At 45.0% G+C, this 24,006-nt stretch overlaps 2 protein-coding genes across 3 annotated transcripts; both read right to left on the reverse strand.

The window, feature by feature from the left end:
- Positions 1-579: 579 nt before the first annotated feature.
- On the reverse strand, positions 580-4,113 carry si:dkey-283b1.6 (transmembrane protein 92). 2 transcript variants are annotated; one of them, XM_035397031.1, is made up of 4 exons: positions 4,035-4,113; positions 2,226-2,285; positions 1,624-1,834; positions 580-1,124 (listed from the first exon to the last, which is right to left on the reverse strand). In XM_035397031.1, the coding sequence occupies exons 2-4, from the start codon at positions 2,252-2,254 to the stop codon at positions 990-992; spliced, it is 375 nt and encodes a 124-aa protein (XP_035252922.1). In that variant the 5' UTR covers positions 2,255-2,285; positions 4,035-4,113; the 3' UTR covers positions 580-989. The 2 variants fall into 2 exon arrangements, with proteins under 2 accessions (XP_035252922.1, XP_035252923.1); XM_035397032.1 differs by having other exon boundaries at positions 2,226-2,318; positions 4,035-4,071.
- Positions 4,114-5,655: 1,542 nt separating this feature from the next.
- LOC118216997 (abl interactor 1-like) lies at positions 5,656-22,198 on the reverse strand. Its single transcript, XM_035398714.1, is given in 12 exon segments — positions 5,656-7,151; positions 7,772-7,894; positions 8,135-8,230; positions 8,626-8,763; positions 9,146-9,262; positions 10,247-10,383; positions 10,385-10,510; positions 10,955-11,050; positions 13,250-13,326; positions 14,840-15,019; positions 16,198-16,365; positions 21,414-22,198. Coding segments are annotated over 12 exon segments (1,554 nt in total). The 5' UTR covers positions 21,546-22,198; the 3' UTR covers positions 5,656-6,987.
- Between the last annotated feature and the right edge of the window lie 1,808 nt (positions 22,199-24,006).

The raw sequence follows: 24,006 nt of genomic DNA on the forward strand, positions 1-24,006 counted from the left end.
TATAAATTTGTTATCCTCTTGTGCGTTAAAAAGTGTGTAACTGATATTATGCCACACCTTGTGCTGGCACCCACAGCCAAGATCCCATACCAGGCCATAATCATTTTTGGATAAACTAAAACTATTTATTACGGAGAGAATATTGTGATATTGTTCCAGGAAACATAGACCTAGAATCATCCATGAGCCATAGCACTCCCTCAGTCTTGGTTATCGTAACTGTTTAAACCCAGTTTCTCAATGATTACCCAAGCGCAGCATTTTTCACATGGACTCAGGTAATGAATAACAGTGTCAGCTGGCAGTACTTTCACCGTGATACTGGGTCCAAAGATAGAAATCTCTTGATTCTTTTATAGTGCACTATATTGGTGCAATATCATCCAAGGACTTTGGTCAGGGTGTTATCTGCTCATTGGAAGAGCGGGAGAAGTACACAGTTGCTAGTGGAGAAAGAGGCTCCATCGCGTTGTTCTTTGTCAGACCGTATTCAGTGTCGAGCCGTAGTTAAGCTTTATAAGCAATAAAACCGGCTGAATTAAACCTGCTGCCGTTACAACGTGGCGTTGCAATTTGAAGTCGTTACAAATAAACAAAGCAACATTTATTCTGATTGTCAGTCACACGCTCGTATTTTCCATTGACGTGCGCGGGAAAACCTGTCGTAAACTGTACAACGACTGTAATACATTTTTATCAAACTTTACGGAAGAACATATTTACACAACATACACTTGGATGGTACCTAAGAACAGGTACTAGATATTACAGTCATCCTCCTCTCCTCGTTGCAAATTAAGTCCATTTATATTGAAGGTGCCATTTTCACGTTAAGGTTCCCTGTAACAAGATCCGCTAGTGAAAGGAGCCCTCCGTAGTTCTGAAGCCTCTGTTCTGTGCAGAGAAGTTGTCCGTGTATTCTCGCGGGCGGTTGTCTTCCTGGCTATCGCAGCTCCTGTGGCCGCGCGCTGTCTGTGCGCAGCCATGCGTCAGAGTGATATCGAGCGGGGCTGCGGGGGTGCTGTCGGAGGCAGAGGGGCCGTGGAGGGCAACGGGAGGTCCACTTCTGTGTACGGGGGTGGGACGTCCTCAGGGTGAGGGAAAAGCTCCGGCTTCATCTCCACCTGCGTGAAGGAGGGGGAATGCGGTCCGTGACCGTTTGCTGAATCGCGTGCAGTTTAAAGGATCATCCTTACAATTCAACTCCATATGACCAACTTTAAATGAATGAACAGGCATATTGATAAGCGTAGTATATCTATGAATATTTGTTGCCATTTTATACAGGAGACTCAATACTTTCTGTAAATCACAAAGGTGCCAGAACTGACAGTGAATGGGATAGTGAACTGCAGATTAGTCTAATATTTCAAACCTTAATATTAAAATATTTATAGGTGCTGATCCTTTTGTGGTGCTGATCATTAGGTGCTGATCCTTAAGCTTATAGAACTACGTAGGCAGCATAGTTACTGTGGACAAAATGTGCTGATTGTGAAATTTCAGACTGGAAAGAGGGTGTGGCAATGTTGTGTTGCTCCAGGACCGGGCTGAGTCATCCCGATGGCTGATACCTCGGACCTGCTGAAATCTGGCGTTGGCGGTATGTGGCGCTGTGTTTACCTCCGCGTACGGCGGCGGCGCGGGGCTGGCGAAGACGGCGGTGCTGTAGCGGGGCGGGCTGTGCGCTCTCTCCTCCGCGGGGAAGGGGATGATATAGACGGAGGGGGAGTCGACGCGCTCGTGCCGGCTCTCCTGGAAGCTGTGGCATGCCCTGCAGAGGGGGGTGCAGCACAGCACCACGATGCCGAACCCAACGAAAGGCATGAAGACCCTAGGGAAGGCGGAGAGCAGCCTCGTCAGGGACTGGTCAGGACATGTTTGATGTGGGTGCAGAAATGACTGAACAGTGAATCACGTTTTCGGAGCTAGCATAAGGACAGGTGGGCCAGGGTGGGCCAAGGCCACCAAAATAGTATCCTGGCCCCACCCGTTTATCTTGGCAGAACCTCCACACCCAACTGTGACTCCCCACCTCGGTAGTTCTATGCAGGACCAATTACAGGAATAATTCTGGCTACGCTGGTGGTTTGAAGGGCAATATCAACAGGATTTGCAGATAAATAAAGAAGGTCCACTGTCATGGTTTAAAACTGGCGCTGGATCTCTGTTGCTGGTACTGTGTATGCACTGTAGTGACAGGTCGGACGCAGGAGTTCACTTACTCTAAAAAGGGAAACGTGTCCACCACCATCTTAGGAACCACAGCAGGGGCACTGTAGAACCTGGGCAGGGCAGAGAGGCTGTTTTCAGATGTGCTGTGTATTTGAAGACAAATTGCCTCATCTCAACTTTTCCAAAAGATGTGCCTGTGTCCATAAAGAGTCTCAGAGTAGGAGTGCTGATTTAGGATCAGTTTAGCCTTGTAGATACATTTTAGCTTTAAGTTTAGGATATGGACATTGGAGACCTGATCCTAAATCAGAATTCCTTGAGATATTCTGTGAATCCTGGTTTCTGGTAAAGGCCAGGTGACTACCTTGTTTGTAAAGGTGATCCTTTACTTAGAGACGGTCTATCAAGATTTTATTTAATCACTGAATCAGCAAACAGATGGTCTTGTGAGCGCACTCTGATATTCAGACAATCCTGCCTGCATGAATGTGTCTTTATGCACACGTTAGGTGATTCTGTGTTAATGAAGCACAACCCCCTGTAGAATCACAGCCCCTTGCACCTCACTAACATAACATATCATTATGAATGTTACTGTATATGCTTTCACAGGAATGTCAGAGCAGTTTAACTGGAAATGCTAAAACGGCTAAAGCAACGGGGCTGTCTAAATGGAGTTGAGAGAATTAGTATCACATGATTTGGGTGAGACAAACTAAAGTTAAGTGTGAGTCGTACTCTCGGGTTTATTTTTAATGCATCCTGCGCGGCTGGTAAGTTCTCAGCAATGTGCATGAACCTTTTCACTTCGTAATGCGCATTTACACCAGTCATTTGTCAGTTTGCGTCATGCTGATTTTAATTCGAAAAATGCTGTGGAGCGTTACAAGTTGCAGCAATTACGAGTTTAGTTTAGTGATCTTGCTTTTAATTTTTAAAGTTCAGGAGAATTGTTGATTGAACCACTGGCTAAATTCTTTTCACTTGGATCAGGAACAGTCTTCGAGTTTGTATTCAACCCAAATCAGACTGATAGTGGCAAGTTCACAGTGCTGTGGCTCATTACTTTCCTCCTGTGCATTTGGACATGAAAATGTAATTAAATGGTACAGTACTGTAGTAAGACTACTGTAGTATATCAGTTCCATGTTAATGAATGATCTGTTAGCAGTGGAAATGCGGATGGGGGGGCTATAGCCCCATTATGAATCTGCATAGCACCTGCACAGCCCCCCCCCCCCCCAAAACATTGTCTTAAAATTTTACATTTTACACAAAAAAATAAAAAATAAATTATCAGCACCTCCCGCTCCTCCTTGCCACCTCCAGGGGGAAATTCCTGGTGCCTCCACTGTCTGCCAGTGTAAATTTGTTGCCTGTGGCCCTACTCATTTTCTGCACAGTTCAGGCCTCAAAGTAGTAAGCAGGATGACAGCTATTTTAACATATGGTCAAGACATATTTCTCATTGACAAAATGTGAAAACCATTCCTGAGATCCAGTTTTTTTAAGGTCTATTTAACTTTAACTTAAGGCAGGGCTATTTAAATAGTTAGATGTAATAAAGCCAGTACTGTACAGTATATTGATGACTTTGCTTGAATCTAAGGGCATCACATGGAAGATCATGTAAACTATTGCTCTCTTCTATAGAAACGGCAACACTGTACAGTACTGCACAGTCACAATTTGTCATTCCTGAGCAGGCTGTCTGTCAAAACATAGTTTTTGATGAATCTCGCCAATAGGCTCGGCCCGTGTCTGCCAGATAACTTTGTGGCAGACCACGAACAGATTAATTGTTGAAAATACTGACACTCAAACTTTTTAAAACGGGGGTGGAAAAGTCTGCTCCTTACCTTAGCTACTCCAGAATGGCAGATACGCAGGTGAAGCTGAGGCTTGCTTTTTAGCGATCATCCACTGAAGCGGCGCCGGAGTGTGACCGTGTGTGTGAGGGAGAGCGTGAGCGTGTGTGTGAGGGAGAGCGTGAGCGTGTGTGTGAGGGGAGAGCGTGTGCGTGTGTGTTATCTTCACTCTGGTGATGGCTTTATGATGGGAGTGAAAACAATGATTGCTGTTTTTATAGCCTCTCCGTCCCATTTAAGGACACAGGCGCTTCCCATGTTCACATAGGCCAGCTCAATGTCGAGGGCAAAATGAGAAATGGATATATTTATATAAATTTCAAATCTCATATGCTGGAGTGCAGAGCAAAACAACAAATAATTTGTGTCACTGTCCAAATACCTGTGGACAGCACTATAAATATATAAAATGGGCATTTAGACATTGACACACTTTTTGTTGTTTGGCTCTGTAGTCCAGCACAGGGGATTTGAAATGAAACAATAAATGTGCACTGTGAGCTTAAATGTTAAGGTATTTATATCCTTACTGGGTGAACCATGTACAAAGTGCCATCCTTTATGAACAGTCCCCCACTTTTGTAACCAAAATTGGCTGCTCAGTTGTTTCTTGACCAACTGGTGTGTTGTTGCATCACTAGTCTGTGCACAAGAAAGCTCACAAAAGGTCACGAGGTTGATTCTCGGTGTGGGATTTGCATTTGACTGTTGTCTCGACATGTGGCCCAAAGAAGTGTCAGTGCCAGTACAGCAGAGCATCATGGGGTGGAAAAAACAGAATTTGGAATATGCGGTGCAGACCGTCAGCTTTAATTTAAGGGTATTTCAATTTAAGGGTACTTTAAGGGTAAAGTTCAGAACTATGGGCCATGGCAGACAGGAGTGGCAGGAAAGGAGTCCAATGCCCATAAAAGGAAAAAGAAAAAAAATGCACACCATAAGACGCAGTGTGTGTCAGATTGCTGACATTTTGCCGCAAAATTTATGAGGCACGATGACGTCAGTATCGCTATCAGTGAAGCCCATCAAACAGAATCTTTAACATATGCAATTTCCTGGAGTTCTTAGATTAGGAGTTACTATATGGAAAATGTTTTTTACACTGAAATTATAATTAAAAAATACTGTCAATTCTAACAATAGAATTGTCTGAAAAAATGTAATCTCCAAATCGAGTGAAAATATTGTAAATAGCTCAGATTTACGCAGTCCTCAGCTGAGAAGGTTCCTTATTATTATTATGATTATTATTATTATTATCATTATTATTATTTGTTTTTTTTAATCCTCTATGTAACTGAGGAAGGTCCATTTTTCAAGAGAGAGAACGGGTGAACGACCCTTGAAGCAGCTTTTTTTGGGTTAAGGGCCTTGCTCAAGGGCCCAACGGCAGAGTTCTTTCTTGTAGGGACCCAACTTCATCTCCAGATAAAAGTCGGCATCCCTATATGCCCACCAGGGGCTTGAACCAGCAACAGTACAGTCGAACACCGTACCACTAGGAAGGTGAAAAGAGACGTGTTTTGCATGCTGCAATATCATTGCTGGTCTTAAAACTTCAGACTGGGTTTTGACAGAAGTAGTGCTAGTACAGATACAATCCAGACTGTCATTTTTTTAATATAAGTGTCATATTTAATACTGGAAAGCTTCAATTACATCACTATCCACATCATTCAAAATAATTTTCCAAACATTTCAAAAATTTACCCTTACTTTTATGCATACACGCAATTGTAGAAAATGTTACATCCTTACTATAAATTCACATTTTACTAAACATACATATTTATAATATGAATTTCCATTACTCTCTGTAATTTCATATATTACTTTGTATCTTATTTGAATTCACACACACATTTGTTTCACCACAAGTATGTAAAATGATAAAATATTGAAATTTAGATTGGAAAAAAAAATCAAATAAGTGTCTTGATTAAAGCAATTCAATGTAAGTGCTAGCTGATTTAATCCATGTGTTAATTCAATAGCTTCCATTTTTCTCATGGCAGCTATGATGCACTCCATTCAGCCTCCATCCTCCACTATTAACTAGTAAAATTTCTCTAAATTTCTAAGAGAACTTGTGGCTCACATATGGCGCAGTCAATATATAACTGTTAAATTTTAATGCTGGCAGGCCATATAGTTAGCCCTAAAGTAGATTCCTAAGAGAACTACAATAGGAATGCCTAGTGGCTACCAGTTGTCACTACTGATGTCTCCTGTATGACCTGCAGGGTGTAAAATATTTGCTTGCTATCAGAGCCATTTGCACACTAGTTTGTGGTGCACTTGGCACCCTAGTTGGTAACTTGGGAGACACAATTGATGGTTACATTTTGGGGAGGTAAAAAAAAACAATCTAATGCTCCAGTTTAACTGTAAGGTGAACAACTGGTGATTTATCCAAAAAAAAGTCCCCCACCACTAGCTGGTAACCCTAAAGTTACTGGTAGACACATTACAGTACGACACACACTTACAGTGAATCCCGTTTATGAAAGGCTGTTTTCAGAGCCTGGTCTTGTAAACAAAAGGAATGCAGTTCTGCAATTCATGGTGTCTTGTTTCATGGCTATTTAACCCTTTGTGGAAATGTTGTCAGAATAAAAGTGTGAACAGACCATGATGGCTGAACATCTGCAGAGTTTCACCCGTAGCTTGAAGTAACAATTTTTAAAAATGCAGATATTTCAGCTGTGATCCCTGCACTATGCATGTATGACATTAGAGGCCATGTGAAGCACGACACCGAGAAGCTGTCAAAGGGACTTATCTGATGGGGAAATTAAGGGACCCCCTCCCCCCCAAGGTCTGAGGGCTTCCAGTAAGGTACCCCCAGGCTTTGGTGGAAAGGGGAGGGGGGAGGGGGGCCAGAAATTGGGGGGGGGTGACCGTTGGTCTGTGGGCCTGGTTAGAAGGCCTCACTCTTGACTGGTTAGCTGGTGGACTCCACGTAGTTCCCTGGGAAGTACCCCTCCGCCCCATGCAGCACGCCCTCATACCAGCCGTCCTCGTTCTTCTTGGTGACGTAGATGATGTCACCCTTCTCGAAGGCCAGGTCTCCAGGGTTGCCAGAGTTGTAACTGTACAGTGCCACCACTGAGGAGAGGCAGAGAACATGGCCGATCTGACACCCTGCACCAACTCGGGATTTTCCGCACAGAAAGCCTTCCATGTTTATGCTGCTTACACAATATTTAAAAAGCTATTTGCTGATCATGACCTACACTATTGCATATTTAACAACACAGCGCAACACCAAAATGTAAAAACATTTTTTTTTGTTCACCAAAAGCTTCATTGTGATTAGGCTGTGTTTGTACGCTGAATTTTCTGCAAGAAGAAACTGAATACACTGGCTGTACACTGGGACTGGCCACTCCGTGGACTTTACTAATGCGCATTTTAAAGATGACCCACCACTCATTAAGTCCCTTCCAGCAGCTACTATTGTCATTACTTATTGGCTTACCATCACCCTTATATGGAGCGAGTTACAGATTTTGATACTTGAGGTAAAACTCCATTACTGTAAATGGTACACTACACAGCTGCCATGTTATTGTACAGTAGGTGGTATTATATGAGGTTACACTATTCCATAGACTGTTAATGACACTTTTTGTTTAGTGTGTTTCGGAAATAGTCTAGTTGGATATTCACTGACTATTTCTGTACATGAGTATACTTTGGAACACAGACCAGGATCTAAACTGTACCTTTCTCGTTGATGTTGGGTGGAGGAGGGGAGTCGTAGTCCACAGGCGGTGGGAGGGGGGCCGAGAAGTCATCAAAGCCTCCCATCATATCAGGTGGAGGGGGCGGGGCCTGGAACTGAAGGTCTGGACAGTGGAACACGGAACACGGAGGATCAATACGGGGACCACTGCTGTCAAAACCCAAAATCTCTGGGCTTTCAGCCATCGAGCCCAGAGAAGTGGCGATGCTTCCGTGGTTGGCGGTTGGCCATCCTGGCGGCTAAGCGTTAGCGGTTGGACGGAAGCATAGAGGGCAGAGGTGCCTTGGAAACCGTCGCTTGGCTTGGCGGACGGTGGCGGTAGACACGGCACGGGCCTACTCACCCAGGTGCTGCAGATGGGCGGGGACGCGGGACAGATTGCTCAGCGTGGCCAGGGGGGCTAGAGGAGGGGGGTATGGAGGGGGCGGGGGAATCATGACTGATAGATGATGAGAAGAGAGGCACGGGTGATTGACGGCACTCGTAGCCAGGGAACAGAAACGGAGAACAGGAGGATGGAGACTCTTTATGGGTGACTGATCTGTGTTTAGATATCCAGAATGGTGCGTGACAGCCATATTTATATGGATATGTGGGCTTTGTTAATGTAACCTTATACAGTTTACCAAAGCCCCACAGTCTAATTGATATTACAGATAGAGCACTGGCCTGCTCTTAAATTAGTGTAGTATGGTCTGCAAGTAGGATAAAAATCAGGAATGGTTTTTAGACCATGGTTATGACACATAGCCAGTCTAGGACTAATCCTACGTCTGAACAGAACTCTGGGAGAGCCGCAGCTGGCCATATAAGGGGCCATATAAGGGGGCTTACGCGAGTGAGAGGGGGGCAGGCAGAGAGACAGTGTGTGCAGAGAACGCGTTGAGGGCCCCACACGGACCCTGAGGGACCCCGAGCGGGAGGTGGGAGGGTGGCGCGGGCCCCGTGAGCGTTTGGAGCGCAACGCCGTGCCTGGGAGGGAGACGCCGGGGGGGGGGCGCAAAGAGAAAGTCAGCAAAACCATCACAGACAGACATGCAAACGAGCCAGCCATGCACAGCATTAAGACACAGAGCGGAGACCACACCAGAACATTCCTGTCTGGCAGCCATCTTGTGTTCAGTTACCAAAGGTGGCCAACAGTGGTGCCAAAGAAATGCACTGAACTCTGGGTTTTATTGCACTTACAAAGCACGTAATAAATTTGGTATAGTTATTATTATTATTATTATTATTACTTAAATGCTAAGACTGGATTGATTTTGGATTTGCCTGGTCTGTATTACATTAGCACTGACTATGAGACCTTTGAGAGCACTTGGTTTGGCTTGTCCACCAGTGTCTCCTTTTGTACCTGAGCTTGACCCAATGCCCGGGAGAGGGGGTGGAGCTGGAAGATCAAATGTATCGCTGACTGGAGGGGGAAAGGCAACTTCTGATATTGGGGGGGGAAATCCATTCTCTTCAGCCACTGGAAAAAAAGAGTTAAGTAAAATCTGTTATGGGGGGGAGGGTGTGGGGGATCCATTTCTCAGCCAATGAGAAGAGAGAAAAGTAAAACCCACTGCCACAACAGGTTAATGGAAAGTTTTGTTGTTTGGAAATCTTTTGTTACAGCAATGTAATCTGGCCTTTGCATTGTAGCTGCTTGAAAAACAAATTAATATTCTGTTCCCAATTATACAAAATCCAAACAGCACACGGAGAGATTCCATTTAATTATGCAAAGCTGGCGTGACTTTTAATCCATTGTTCCCTTTTAATAAGAAACCCCAACTTAATTAACATTATGTCTGTGGCAAAGTTTTCAGCGATAATTTCCCCGACCAAAGCAAGACGCTCTTTATTTGTGCGTTGCTACTTCTGCATTGTGTCAGCATTCCAGTGTGCTGTCACGCAGTCTTCCGCAAAGAGAAGTAGATCGTTTTCATTTCTTTCAGCTGCAAAGTGGAACGTTAGTTTTTTTCTGCTTTGTTTTAGGGAAACAGACACACATCACAAAGCAGTTTGTTTAAAGGCAGAAACATTTCTTTGTGTTTGTGCATTCAGAGTTAGTATTTAGGGGACTCCCTCTCGACAATGACATCCTGCCTGGAAGTATTAAGTTACATATAATATAGCTGCTGTCCTCTACTCCATCTCTACAGCTTTTTGTGGCGCAGCTCATGGAAATCATCATGTCTAGAAACACTTAGACATAAAACACTGCGCTACAGTAAGAGGCCGTCTTCAATTATTTATTTTTCTTGAATGCTACTGTGCACTCTGGCACAATATATTTCAACAGCCCGCACAGTATTTTCCCTTGCACAGGGATTTATATAACGGACAGAGTCTCAGCCACACTAGACCCCCCAGACAAATATTTATTGTATATTTTAGGAGGCATCCATTGTGCACTGGGGGGGGAATCACTGTCATTACAGTAGATAAGTAACCATGGAAACGGACTCACCAGTTTCCAGCGGGGGTGCTGGGGGAGGAGGGGGGACACAGGCCAAGCTGGGGGGCCCCGGGGTGCTGGCTGCGGGGGGTGGTGGAGGGGGAGGGGGGATGTCCATGGAGAGGGGTGGGGGAGGGGGGGGGAGGGGGCACGTTGGAGTCCGTCAGAGCCAGCGGGGGCGGTGGAGGCGGGCTCTCCTCCATCAGAGGAGAGGCAATGTCCTGCGAAGTCCAGTTGGGTGCCACGGGCGGAGAAACCGCTATTCCAAAACTAGACCTGAGAAGGAAGAGGCCATTACTGACACAGCACTTCACTAGGTAGGTGCTGAGCAGCCATCTCCACATTCAAGTGTCTGTGAAAGAGAAGCATAGACTGTGGAGTAAATAAATATTCATTTATTTACTCCACAGTATCAATATAAATGGCGTCGTGTTACTTTCATGTGAAATACTACAGAGTAGAGGCCTACTGTAGCCTACTGTATCTGTTAATTAACAGTCAACAGTCAACTAACTCACAATTAAATGCAGGTATTTCTTACACTCACACAGTTGGCGAGTATGGAAATCACTTGAAATGAACTTTAGAAAAATGCAGTGCTGTGTTTAACTGTGACACAAAGCTACGGACAAATGGTGGTTAAGTCCAGCGATCGATCCAGAGGGTGGGGTTTATTGCAGGGTGGGAGTGGTCAGCTTAGCCCCGCCCAACATGGCTTACCCCACAGAACGCTCGCTGAGGGAGGATGTGGACACGCCCCGAGACATAGATGGGGCAGTAGGACACGCGACGGGTTCCACAGGGCGAGCGCTCCGACTGTAGAGACAGACATACATACATACATGCATACACACGCACACGCACGCGCACACACACACACACACACACACAATGTTATGTTACAATGTGACATTAAATGTTATTTACATTTGGACAGGGCCTAAAATTATCAGGAATTTGGATTCTGTAATTACAATTTGTTCACAAATGTTAATGGCCTTGAATCCTGGACGGAGTGTGGCACAGTGGGTAAGGAACTGCGCTTGTAACCGAAAGGTCGCAGGTTCGATTCCCGGGTAAGGACACTGCCGTTGTACCCTTGAGCAAGGTACTTAACCTGCATTGCTTCAGTATATATCCAGCTGTATAAATGGATACAATGTAAAGTGCTATGTAAAAAAAAAGTTGTGTAAGTCGCTCTGGATAAGAGCGTCTGCTAAATGCCTGTAATGTAATGTAATGTAATGAATATAAAAACTGTGGCCCTTCTTGTGTCAACCAATTGAAATGAAACGGGCAGATTCTAATGACAGAAGGAAAGGCTGCTCCTTTGCTGAGAACATCTACAGCACTTTATTAGCTGATGTTTACATCAACAGATATTTCCTTGTTTCAGTTTCACCTGTGTCCCAGGTATCCTTGGCTTTGTCCACTTAAGCTGCAGTTAAGACAGTGATTACGCACGGGGCCTTATCTTATGCTGTGTAGTGGTGAGCATCTTCACCCTGTTCAGTGTGTATTCCAGTGATTACGCACTGGGCCTTATCTTATGCTGTGTAGTGGTGAGCATCTTCACCCTGTTCAGTGTGTATTCCAGTGATTACGCACTGGGCCTTATCTTATGCTGTGTATTGGTGAGTATCTTCACCTTGTTCAGTGTGTATTCCAGTGATTACGCACTGGGCCTTATGCTGTGTAGTGGTGAGTATCTTCACCTTGTTCAGTGTGTATTCCAGTAATTACACACTGGGCCTTACTTATGCTGTGTAGTGGTGAGCATCTTCACCTTGTTCAGTGTGTATTCCAGTGATTACGCACTGGGCCTTATCTTATGCTGTGTAGTGGTGAGTATCTTCACCTTGTTCAGTGTGTATTCCAGTAATTACGCACTGGGCCTTATCTTATGCTGTGTAGTGGTGAGCATCTTCACCCTGTTCAGTGTGTATTCCAGTAATTGCTGTTCCCAGCACGGTGATGCAATAATGCCTTCTCAGCGGTTTTGCACGTCTCTGCAGAATCATTACTGCTTTGATGCTAGTCCAGAACGGCCTGATAATGAGTCTCATGCTGTTCTGGCAGTAAAAAAAACATGGCTAAAACTCACCATGTTTTTATATTGCTTCACTTTTTTGTGATGCAACATGAAGTGTTCATCTCACTAGCAAAGAATGTTGCTCTTTTAATTCTAGGTTGTGCTAGACATTTACATTTGAATGTGCATTCGGGTTTAAGTATCTTGATGGTCTGTTTTGTTTCATATTTTGAGTGGTATCGTCCCAGCTGTAAAGCTGTAAAATATGGCCTCTGCATGGACCATAGGACCACAGGAATCTTGCACATCCTTTCTAATCCCATCTGCTATATGCTCACCCTACTGGAGTTGCATCCCACCCAATTTCATATGCAAAGACTTGTTTGATTTTCTCATAGAATCAGAAAGGGGAGTGGTTAACTAACAAAAGAGTATTCAAACAACATTAAGCTACTAAAGCAGAGGGGATTGACCTCTTCTGTTGTTTTTGTGCGCTGTGTAGTATAAATGTAAATATTTACTCAAATGTGCACAGATCTTGTACTGCAGCCAGAAATCCCCCAGTGAGGCCACACACTTGCTGATCATGTGATACTGCGTGGAGGTTCGGCAATGGCGGGCAGAAATACACTGCTTGTACACGTAGCCTCTTTAGTGTGTTAGCATGCAGGACACCTCCACTATTATTAATGTTTCACAGAGAGGTGGCCTCCATCTGGCACCTTATTGGCAGAATTACACCTAAGAGTGATCGGGCATGCAGTTAGGCCCTGACCCAGGCTCAGTTGTACACTGTATGCTAGTTAAACAGGAGCTTAGGCAGTTACTAGACCAACATCAGCGGTACACTGAATGCTAGCTGAACAGGAGGTCAGGTAGGTACTAAACCAACATCAGCGGCACACTGCATGCTAAGTAAACAGGAGCGTAGAACGGTGCTGATCCATGGTGCACTGCGTGGTTTTCGGGAATCCTGCTCGTACCCCAGGGTGCCGCCTCCCTCTCTTATGCTCCTCTTCTGGGTCACAGATCCAGATTTCCCCTGGTCCTTCCCGGAGTTCTGGAGAGAAAGCGAAAGTCTGAGACTGGGAGGGGAGCTGTCTCAACAAGGGTGGAATGAGCTCTCAGCATAGCTGCGATGCAGTGAGCTGATTAACTCCAGAGTAACTGCTCTCCGGCCAGTCCCAACTCGCTGGATGATGCTGTGGCAACAGCCGAGTTGAGCTCTGTCTACATTGGTGAAGTGCTTATCATACAGACTTTGTGCATAATGCATTTAGACCACTACATGCATGTCATAACCATTGTTTTGTACTTCAATATTCTACAACATCTAGATCGTGGCACCTTTTCAGCTAGTGTTGTGATTCAAAATATCTTTTGGTTACTTTTTTCCCGTGTTTTCTGGCTGTAGTTTTGTGTGTCCTTTATGTTTCCTCTCACGTCCTTCGACGCGGCCACTCGCAGTCCCAGAGGAATGTTAGACATTTCCTTTACACAAAAGGAGTGAGAGGCAGGGACCGTTCCGGGCGTACCTTTCTCTCTTTGTCCGGCCTCTACCGCCTCCTTTCAGTTTTCACCGAGACGCCCCTCAGCCGGAGCGGGGCATGTATAGCGTATGAACTTTTTCCGGAGCTTTCTACCGCAGCAGAAATCGGCCATTCTTTTACTGTCCCTTTTACGGCTCGCTCCATAAATCTTCTCCCCCTAACCCTCCCCCCCTCCCCGCTCCCTCCCCCAGGCCTCGTTGTGTGTGCCTGTGCTGCAGATGAGATGGAGATTTGCATGCGGGTCTTGGCGCGGCGGTTCGGCCTTGGCAGTCTCTAATTGGTGCGTCTCCGCGCAGTTCCCACGCTGTGGCCGGGCTCAGAGTGGGGGGAGGGGGGGGTGGGGCCTCCCCATCGCCGCGGGCAACGCCGGGCGCTAATTGAGGTCAGCTCACGGTGACGGACAGCTCATCCTCCAGACGGGATTGCTGTTATATCCGTCGCTACCCTCCACTCGGATACGGTGCTTTTTAAAAAACGTCCTCGCTCAGAAAGCAGGTTCCACTGCTGTGAGCCAGAGCGATCAATGCTGGGGAAGAACCGATTTTTATACGCGAACGACTATTACCATGCGCAGGCACTGCCTCCCCACACCTCACACCTACAAACCTAAGCGGCATTTAAGCTTTTTGTTCACTGAAGATGTATTGGCCTGCATTCAGTCAACATTCACCCATAACTTTGTCTTAATAACCAGGAGTGTCTTTTTTTTCCCTTCACAACAACAGTTTGGCCAGTTTAGATGAATGCTGAGCTGTGTTTATGAATTAAAACTAGTAGTACTTGCACTTAAGTGCTATAGTTAAGTGAGTTATAGTTCAGGATGGCTGTTGTTTGATTCCAAATTGACTGATTGTCTGGTTTGGGTCCGTGAAAGTAAACGGAGGAAACCTTTTCCATACTTACGGATGTTGCGGGTTCAAACCCCAGCCTCTGCCACTGTACTCTGGCCTATGGTGTCTTATAGTACACTAGGAGAAAGTCACTGACTCACCCCCCCCCCCCCCCGTCGCTCATGACTCTCACCTTCATGCCGTGTCCCAGCGTGTCCAGCTCGGTGTAGGTGATGGGGGTGCGGGAGTATTTGGCCTTGGGCTCCCGGCTGGCCGCCGGCGGGATGACCTTGTTGCTGCGCGGCACCCTCTTTGCCGTGGTGAACATGCCGATCTCTCTTCGCGCCACTTTCTCACGGTGCATGTCCACCGTCTGGGGCGGTGGGAAGGGGGGGGGAGAAGTGGGGGAAGAAATGCACGTATTAGGCCTACACCTCGGCAAGACCAGCCTCAACCCCCCCACACAGATACACCTACGGGACCTTCATCTTATTAACCCTCCGCCCATAGTAAAACGGGCCAAGCGGGGGCTAAAAAAAGGCCCCTTATTTAGCGTGCTCTTGTCGGGGTCCTTCCTGAATCCCCGAGGACAAAGAGAACCATCAATCAGGGTTAGCCCGAGCGACGGAAAACACTGGCCTCTTATTCGCTGCCGCTCAGAGCTCGCGGGCCAGGGTCAGAGGTCACCACGCTGCCGCCCCATTACCCCAGGTGACCTAGTTAGACATGCTGGGCACGGAGCGGGCAGGAATGCCAGGGAGAGCCGCCAAAGGAGGGGGGGGTGGGGGGGTACATCAGTCCCCTGGATGGGGGATCGGGGAGTTATTCTCCAGGCCTGGGGGCCCTACAATGAGGACTGGAAGCAGGCCCAGAGAAGACTCGGAGCTCGCAGTTTAATACACTGATCACAGGCCTGGGGGGGGGCACTGATCACAGGGGGAGGGGTAGGAGGGGAGAGGGGCACAGGAGGAGAGGAGGGAAGCTTACTGGAACAGGCTCCACTCAGTCAGGCCACCCGAATCCGCTCCTCTGCCGCCCCCCCCACCCCCCCCCCACCCCTGACGATGGTGGGGGTGGGGGGGGGGAGGGGGCAGTGAGAAAAAGAGACGTCGGGCTCCAGTCGCCAAACCGCACTCAGACCAGGAGAGGAAGCGCACGCTGCTCTGGCTCATGAGAAAGACAGCACACTTCCCTTTTCTCCTCCGCGGGAGGGAACATGTGCGCCGTCTCTCACTTAAGAGACCTCTTTCTGACTGCCACTGATGGGATGTGGCTTATGTGTCCATTCAGAGAGCTCGTCCCACAGGTGCGGTATCCAATCACGTGCTGTCTGCACAGATACAGGTACATCTGTGGCCATATCAGTCCTTTATCGGTACCTCCAGCAAACACTTTATCTAAAATTCAATAATGAATTCATTTTAAAAGCTGCCTAATATGAAAATAATTTATTTGTTAAAAAAATTCACTTTATAAGGCCTTTTATGTATGGTAGCCAGGATGGGTGGGGTTTGAGAGGATGAGACAGAGGTGGCGGGTCACGAGCGTTACCTGGGCGATGAGGTTGATGGACGACTCCATCTGCCGCAGCTGTGAGGTCTGAGCATCCAGCAGCTTGAGCACGTTGGTGGCCAGGGTGCTGATCTGGTAGGCCACACTGGCCAGAGACTGCGTGGTGAAGGCCTTCGTCTCCTCCAAGGCCTTGCTGGTGTCCTCAACCTGAGAGAGAAGCAAGAGTGATCACCCAATCAGGGACCTGGGTTCATATACTAGAGTCCTCAACCTGAGAGAGAAGCAAGAGTGATCACCCAATCAGGGACCTGGGTTCATATACTAGAGTCCTCAACCTGAGAGAGAAGCAAGAGTGATCACCCAATCAGGGACCTGGGTTCATATACTAGAGTCCTCAACCTGAGAGAGAAGCAAGAGTGATCACCCAATCAGGGACCTGAGTTCATATACAAGAGCCCTCAACTGACAGATAAGCGTCCCCGAGGGTGGACTAAGGGTAACTGGGGTGACTGCTTTAAAGAGTGTCCCTGGTTTTGCGTTTCGTGTTTTTGGGGTTTGAGTCCCTGGGGTTTGAGTCCCTGAGAGCTCAGGGTTTGAGTCCCCGAGGGTGGACTAAGGGTAACTAGGGTGACTGCTTTAAAGAGTGTCCCTGGTTTTGTGTTTCGTATTTTTGGGGTTTGAGTGTCTTGAGAGAATCCTTATCCCCCACTTCCCTAAACGTTTCAGGGTTAAAGTCCCCTTAGATTGTCAGGGATTGAATCCCCAGAGAAAAGCGCTTGGTAGGGCACCTTTTTCACATTCTATTTTATCTTTATTATCTCCTTCATTCTACATTTTCTATGTATTTTTTCTTCTTTTTATTTTTTTTACTTACTATTTGTTTTTTAATATTATTTTTATTAAACCGATTCTGGTTTTGCTATTTTGCTTTTTTTGTTGCTATTTTCTGTAAAGCACTTTGTAAACTTTGTTTTAAAAATGTGCTATACAAATAAAGTTATTAATAATAATAATAATAATAATAATAATAATAATAATTATTATTATTATTATATACTAGAGCCCTTAACCTGAGATAGAAGCAAGAGTGATCACCCAGTCGATTAATTAACTAATCATCGTCTTCAATCAACCTTGATAAGTAGAATCAAGTGTTTTAGTGCTGGGCTAAAGGTTATGCTGGGTTATGCATTCAACCCAATGTACTCTATCAGAGTAAAAGTAACTCTGTCAGTGTTAATAATAAACTGCAATGGACAAATGCTATTCACATGAAAAGTACAAAGTGTATTAACAGAGCTTTGTTTCAGAAAATGGTGCATTGTCCCATTTTTTGTTTTTTTTTTGTTTTAGCATTGCGTGTTTATGGTGGCTGTCTCCATGGAAACAGTACTTCTGTAGGGACGGCCAATCAGATTCAGGACAGTACAGCCCGTGGCTAAAGGAGGCTCAGATGCTAGTCTGACTCCGTTCTCTGCTTATCCCTGTTTTGACTGCAAGGAGACGGAAGTGGCAGAAATGAAATGCATCACTTCTCTCTCAGAGCGAAAGAAAAGCTGTTTCACCTCGGCCCTCGTGCCCTATTCCTCATCATCTGCTTTGCCCCTGCGGCCCAATGTATTTTCAGAGAGATTGCATTCTGCCATTTTTATTTATTTTATTTTTTTTGCATTGCAATGTAGCCGCAATTGCACGTCTTAAAGGGTTACCTCCTCAAATGGTCTCCAGGATTTGGTCGCCTAACTCATAAAGGACTTTAAGCATCGATGGCTGCGGTAAACCCGTGCTCTTTTCGGCGCATGTGTGAGTTTGACTCGCTCCCGTCTGCCGCAGTAGCACTCTGGGGAAAGCACTACTTTCACGCAGTAGATCAGCAAGCTACACGGCTGGCGGGAGGAAGTCGAATTCACACCTGCGCAAAAAAAGAGCAGATTTATTTCCGGTCACTGTAGCTGTACCCACAGCCCTCATTGCTTACAGTCCCTGTTTCCCTCACCCCTGCTGTTGCTTGTAATTACTGTAACATGGAGTAACAGTAATTGCACAGAAGCTTTGATAACTTTGTGTTTCCTATTGGTATTACAAAAAAGAATTTAAAATAATTTTTTAAAAAAACAGAAAAATCCTTAAATGCCTTAGGCATTTCTGTTTGCATTTAGCCATTTTGCAGATGCTCCTATCCAGACGGACCTCTCCAAATGACCAAATGCACAGATGTCTATGGGTTGGCACAGGCACGTTTAATTAGCTGTACACGTCCAGCCATGCTGGACACCCACAATTTTAACCACATCCTGTAACACTATGGAACTCATCACCGACCAGCCATTGTTTATGGAAAGATTCTGCATGCAGCGTTGAAACACTGTACATGATCCATATACAGACGTACGTACACATACTGCTTTGGATCATTAAAAATGATCTTGCAGATATTTTTAATGTTTTAAAAGCTGTTCATTGAGTTTCCACTGGCTTGTCTTCCAATTTGGGCCTCGAATGTACTCTTTTGTTCTTGAATGGGATTTGAAACTGCAGCCCACTTCTTATGTAACCTGGGAAAACACAGGGGAAGTGGCTAGCTGTACATACTAAACAAGACGCAAAGCAAACAGAGCAGAGCCAACCACAGTGTCTCAGTGGCCCCAGACAAGACTGCTGTTGTGGCCCCACAGTGTTCAAAAAAGAAAAAACAAAAACTGGAATTGTGTAGCCCGGGGACGGTTGTGGCCCTAAATGACTGCAGACTGTTCACGGCAGTGGCCGGCTCTGAAATCAATGCTACTTCGTACTGCATGCTGAGTTCTGAACCAGCTTCTAATCTTAAACCCTCCCCAAGAAATCAAATTGTGGATGACACACTCAAAATCGTTCATTTAAAAAATGGTAAATGGAACATACTTTCCATTGTTGCCACATGGACAAACACACACAGACACAACAACAACCACAGCAAGTTCTATTGTAGCATTCTTTTGGCACTAGCCTCTCTCTGTCGTTCGTAGACAATATTCAGGCGCTGTACGCTCAGCTTGGTATAACAGTTAGGAAATTGGACTCGCAACTCAAAATTTTCAGGTCAGGAGTTCCAGCTGGGGCAGTGCCATTGTACCCCTGAGCAAGGTACTTAACCAGAGTCTCTTCAGTGAAAAATATCTATCTGTATACAGTAAGTGGATTGTATGTTAAAATGTGAGTTCCTCGGGATACGAGTGTCATGTTAAATGGCCAAATGTAATGTATACAGGAAGGAAAATATATTACAAGATGTCCCTTTGCACTCTGAAGAGTTGTCGATTCAGCTAAAAGGCATGTCTGAGTGCATGACTAGCCCATAAGACTTCACTGATGTTTGAGTGCTTCGTTTCGGAGCTCCCTCGAATATGATGTGAGTCATGATGCGTGAATATGGAAATCTAAACAGTAGAGACTAGGTAGGGTCGGTTCATAACTTACATTGTACAGCCAACCAAAAGCTTTTCCTGGGTTTTCTCTACCTTGTGAACAGTAGGGACACCAGAGTTCCAATCACGGGTGTACCATAGAAGTCTGTGGGTGGGCGATCACAGGCCGAGGAGGGGAGGGGGATCGCGATCGTGTACCGGGGGTTGAACCTTCGATTTTTAATTTTTTTTTCCCAAAAACTTGGGTGTACCTAGAACACTCAGTACACAGTGTGTGACCGCCAGTGCTTGGAAACACACTTAGAGCTGCATTGTGTTACTGTGCACTATACACATACACAGTCATTAATGAGAACGCCCAAGCAAGTGACCGCTTCGCCCGAGATGCCTGCCGCTGGGGCTGAAGGCCGACACGTCTGACTCTTTATGTGAAATGTCTGTATGATCACCACTGAAGTGAGAGGTTTTTAAGTTGTATGATCACCACTGAAGTGAGAGGTTTTTAAGTTGTATGATCACCACTGAAGTGAGAGGTTTTTAAGTTGTATGATCACCTCTGCCAGTCTTGACGGGTATGACTGGGAACGTTCCCATTGAGGGTAAGGATGCTGTGACCACAAATTAAGAGTTCTGGGGAAGAAAAATATTCAAAACCTCTAATGGAACAGATCAATGACCTTTCTCATTAGTTCCCTTCAAGTGCACTTTATTTTCTATTGCTGATATGCACAGAAACCCTAGTGTACAGCCTTCGTATTGCAGAGCAGGTCTATTGAAATCTGCCCTTCAAGACCAGTGTTGGGCCTACTTTTGGTTCATCTTCTTCCCCTCAGATAAGGAACTGATTTAGACTTGGCACACCAGGTAAGTGGAATCTTAGGTCAATCAGTGACATTAATCAATCAATTAACTATCAGGAAGCAGTAGCTTAGTGCTGCCCTGGGGAGAAGATTTGATTATCTATGCTGTAGAGAATAAATCATGTTCTCATATTACCCCATAGTTCTAAGGTGTAAGAAACCATATGATAAATATATAATAATGTATACACACCTGGTTTAATAATCTATTATTAACAAAAATAATAGGGCAACCCACATGTGTATGACGTACGTCCCAATTCATGTCTCTTTAAGACTTCCCCTGCATGCTCCCCTGCACTGTTTACCCTGATCAAACCGCTACTTCCTGTAATAGACGGTGAGAAAGGAAGGATGTGTTGCCACAGGCAGTTGCTGACTGACAGCGCGAACTTGAGTCAAACTGGGAAATGAAACCTTTGACGTCGTCCCCTCGCGGGTCGCTATGACTCGTTGCTGGTACTAAAAGTTGTTACCCCGCGCCACGTTTAGTTTCTTGATTGACTGCCGGGAGTAGAGCGGAGGAGACGGTTATAGAACGAACTTGCAGCAAGTGGCTGTTTTGCATTCTGCTCCTGCAGTGTTTCACGCTGAAGAGCCCTCACTGGTTTTCAAAAGCTATATTCTATTGAGAAGCCTTTGCACCGAACTTTATGTGTACAGTGCTACAGTGCATCTCTCTCTCTCTGTCTCTCTCTCCGCCCGTCCCTACCTGCCCCTACCTGCCCACTGCATAGCTTAAGTTCCTCAGTCACAATACGCACTCCACTCACCGCCTTAAGCATTTTTGCTATTTTTCACCATTTGTTTAAAAATGTATTCAATCAGTACACATGTGAATGAACGCACCAAAATAGATATAACCCGTGAAAGGCCAAGACAACATGAATGTAGCAGAAGTACAACAATGTGTCCAAAATACAGTTGAAGCATTCAGGAACTTTACAAATGATTTTCTGGTGAGAAAAAATGTCGCTAGTGGTCAACCCACCTGAAGGTAGTTCTTCTCGCAGTATTCGGCCACCTTGTGTAGGTTAGTGTAGTTGTCAAGCAGAGCTTGCCTTGCGGAGGGTGCATCTTGAAGAATTTGCGTTATCTCCTCAGCGCAGTTCTGGTCCTTCATCCTGGCACTCTTTCCGTCGCTCTCTCTTCGCGCTCTGCACAGCACCGCAATGCTCGTTCAGAAACTACCCGTGGGAGACGCAGAACAGCACAAAAGCATCAATTTGCAGAAGCGCAACCCACGGAGACGGCGGCTGTCACTGATTGAAATAATGAAAAGAGAAGCAGCTAACCACTTTCTACTGAACGTGAAAAGCCTTTAAAGGCAGTGTTTTGTGTCCGCCCTGGGGGTTTTTTTTTTTGTTTAAAAACACGACTTCCTTGATGTCGGCGGTTTCACACTTGCAAGAGTGTCATGGCGCTAAAATGTGTACATGTTCCAAACTTAAATGCTGTGAGGAACTGACAAAGCGCGTTTTATAATAAATAGCTACACAACGCCAGCAATACACAGCAATGGTAGAACGGAAGTAAATACAGCTATATTGCTCTCGGTTGATATATTGAATATGGGTACTATACTCATAGATCCTGGATGCAATTTGAAGACTGCAAAAACGAATAATTAAATAAATTAAACGTAATGCGTTTTTATAAGATTATTTAAATTACGTTATTTTCAGCCGTTTTAGTTTGCAGTCTATTAGAGGTGCACTAATCATTGTCAAGAACATAGCACAGGTTCAAGAGCATTCTTGTTGAAATGTAAACGTAATTCATCTGTAGAGGAAATGTGAATTTCGGGAGCAAAGTTTGAAAGCTGATCAAATGCTTGGTACCAGTAAATAAACACACACTAGTGCCACCTACTGGTGTAAGTATCTCTGCAATGGAGAATAATTTGAAACGGTGTTTTAAGAATAGCGGTAGCCTACCTACTGTTGTAGAAATAATTGTTTTGTTATTCCAGTCGCCGCGTGGAGGTTTCTGGTGGTGTCACACGGAACATTACTCTCAAACACCCTTGGGTGGCTACAGATTTGGGCCTCTCATAAAACATGAACAACCGGCCATTCGGTGTGTATATTTTTTATTTTTATTTTTTTTATTTGAAAAGAACACTTATTTTCTAACGTTTAACCTAAATCATTGGAACACTGATATAATGCGATGATGTAGGTATACATTTATATAGGTATAGGCAACTCCATTAAATTGACGTGTAATTTATCATTTGTATTAATATTTTTTTAAAAAATTTGCTATTAGTTTTAAAGTGCGTTGCCCATACTGTGTCACCCTGCTTATTTTAATCAAAAAGTTAGCTGGGACACGCGTCATGCGTTAAGTGGTGTCATGCGTTAAGACCATCTCGGTCGTTTGTTGTGCAAAACTGGCATAATACCTGGCACCAACCATGTCCGTTTAACTGAAGACGCGCGTCTTATCTGGTGCCTTGAAAAACATTATCCAGGAGGTGTCCTTCTTTCCACACACTTGATGCTTGCACAGCATAGCCAGGGTAATTACTCATACTTTTAATTGTTAAATGAATGACGTTTTATTATTATTATTATTATTATTATTATTATTATTATTATTATCGGATCTGTTTCCCTTTCTTAATATTAATAATCGCGTGCACACGTTGATGTTTGAGAAACTTGTATATGAGGAAGCTAAACAGAAGTCTGGCAAGACGTGATGAGGAGTTTCTCTGGCTCCCAGCTACCTGCACAATGATCAATTATCATATTCTGGGCTTATCATATATATATATATATATATATATATATGATTATTTTGAGTCCATCCTGCCGATAAATTCAATTAAGTTTTATTTGTGTGGCACTTTGTGTGGCACTTTTGACTGTCACAATGTCACTTTACACGGGAAATAGAACAACAATTTGGGCAAAATCCAGACCTGAACCCCCAAAATGTGAACAATCGAGAGAGGGGAAAAAAAAAAAAACTCCCTAGTGGGAAGAAATCTTGGGAGGAACCAGCCTATAGAGGGGAAGCCCATCCTCAACTGGCCAATCTGGTGTCATAGTACAGATTGAATGAATGGTAACAGAAATGTAATGAGGGATCTGTCAGAGCAGGTGAGATTAGAGCAGGTGTGGGCTGAGTAAACACAAGGGCAGATTGGAGATCCCGGTCAGAGGGTGATGTGTAGCAGGTGGCTTTGCTGCACCGATCAAAGCAAGGGAGAGGAGAATTCAGTGCCTTGCCATGGAGCCTCTCCATTGGACGATCAGATTGGCAGCTACTGGTGATGTAGTACAGATCAGGATATGCTCTGTAGGGAGGGATGAGAGACAGTGCCAGCTTTGGTTGTGGGATTAGGCCGGTTGCCAGTGGATTGGCTTGGTGAGGGGTGTGGCCCCTGGGTAGTTATGGGTAGAGAGGACCAATCAGACTGCACTTTTTTTTTTTTTTTTTTAGATGAACAGGCTTGTCATTTCTGATCTTTGGCATGCTACAATGATCCCCAGTGGCCATTGATTTTAGGTGATAGCAAGGGGCATATATGAATATATGATATACAGTATATGTGTACTGTATATGAGTATTTT

The sequence above is a fragment of the Anguilla anguilla genome, chromosome 17 (assembly GCF_013347855.1).
Source record: "Anguilla anguilla isolate fAngAng1 chromosome 17, fAngAng1.pri, whole genome shotgun sequence".
Classification (NCBI taxonomy): domain Eukaryota; kingdom Metazoa; phylum Chordata; class Actinopteri; order Anguilliformes; family Anguillidae; genus Anguilla; species Anguilla anguilla.

Excerpts from the sequence above, each read along its gene's own strand:
- si:dkey-283b1.6 (XM_035397031.1), bottom strand. The coding sequence starts at position 2,254 with ATGGTGGTGGACACGTTTCCCTTTTTAGA. Across the intron at positions 1,835-2,225 it reads GACACGTTTCCCTTTTTAGA|GGTCTTCATGCCTTTCGTTG; the intron begins GTAAGTGAACTC and ends CGCCTTCCCTAG. Across the intron at positions 1,125-1,623 it reads CGCCGCCGCCGTACGCGGAG|GTGGAGATGAAGCCGGAGCT; the intron begins GTAAACACAGCG and ends TCCTTCACGCAG.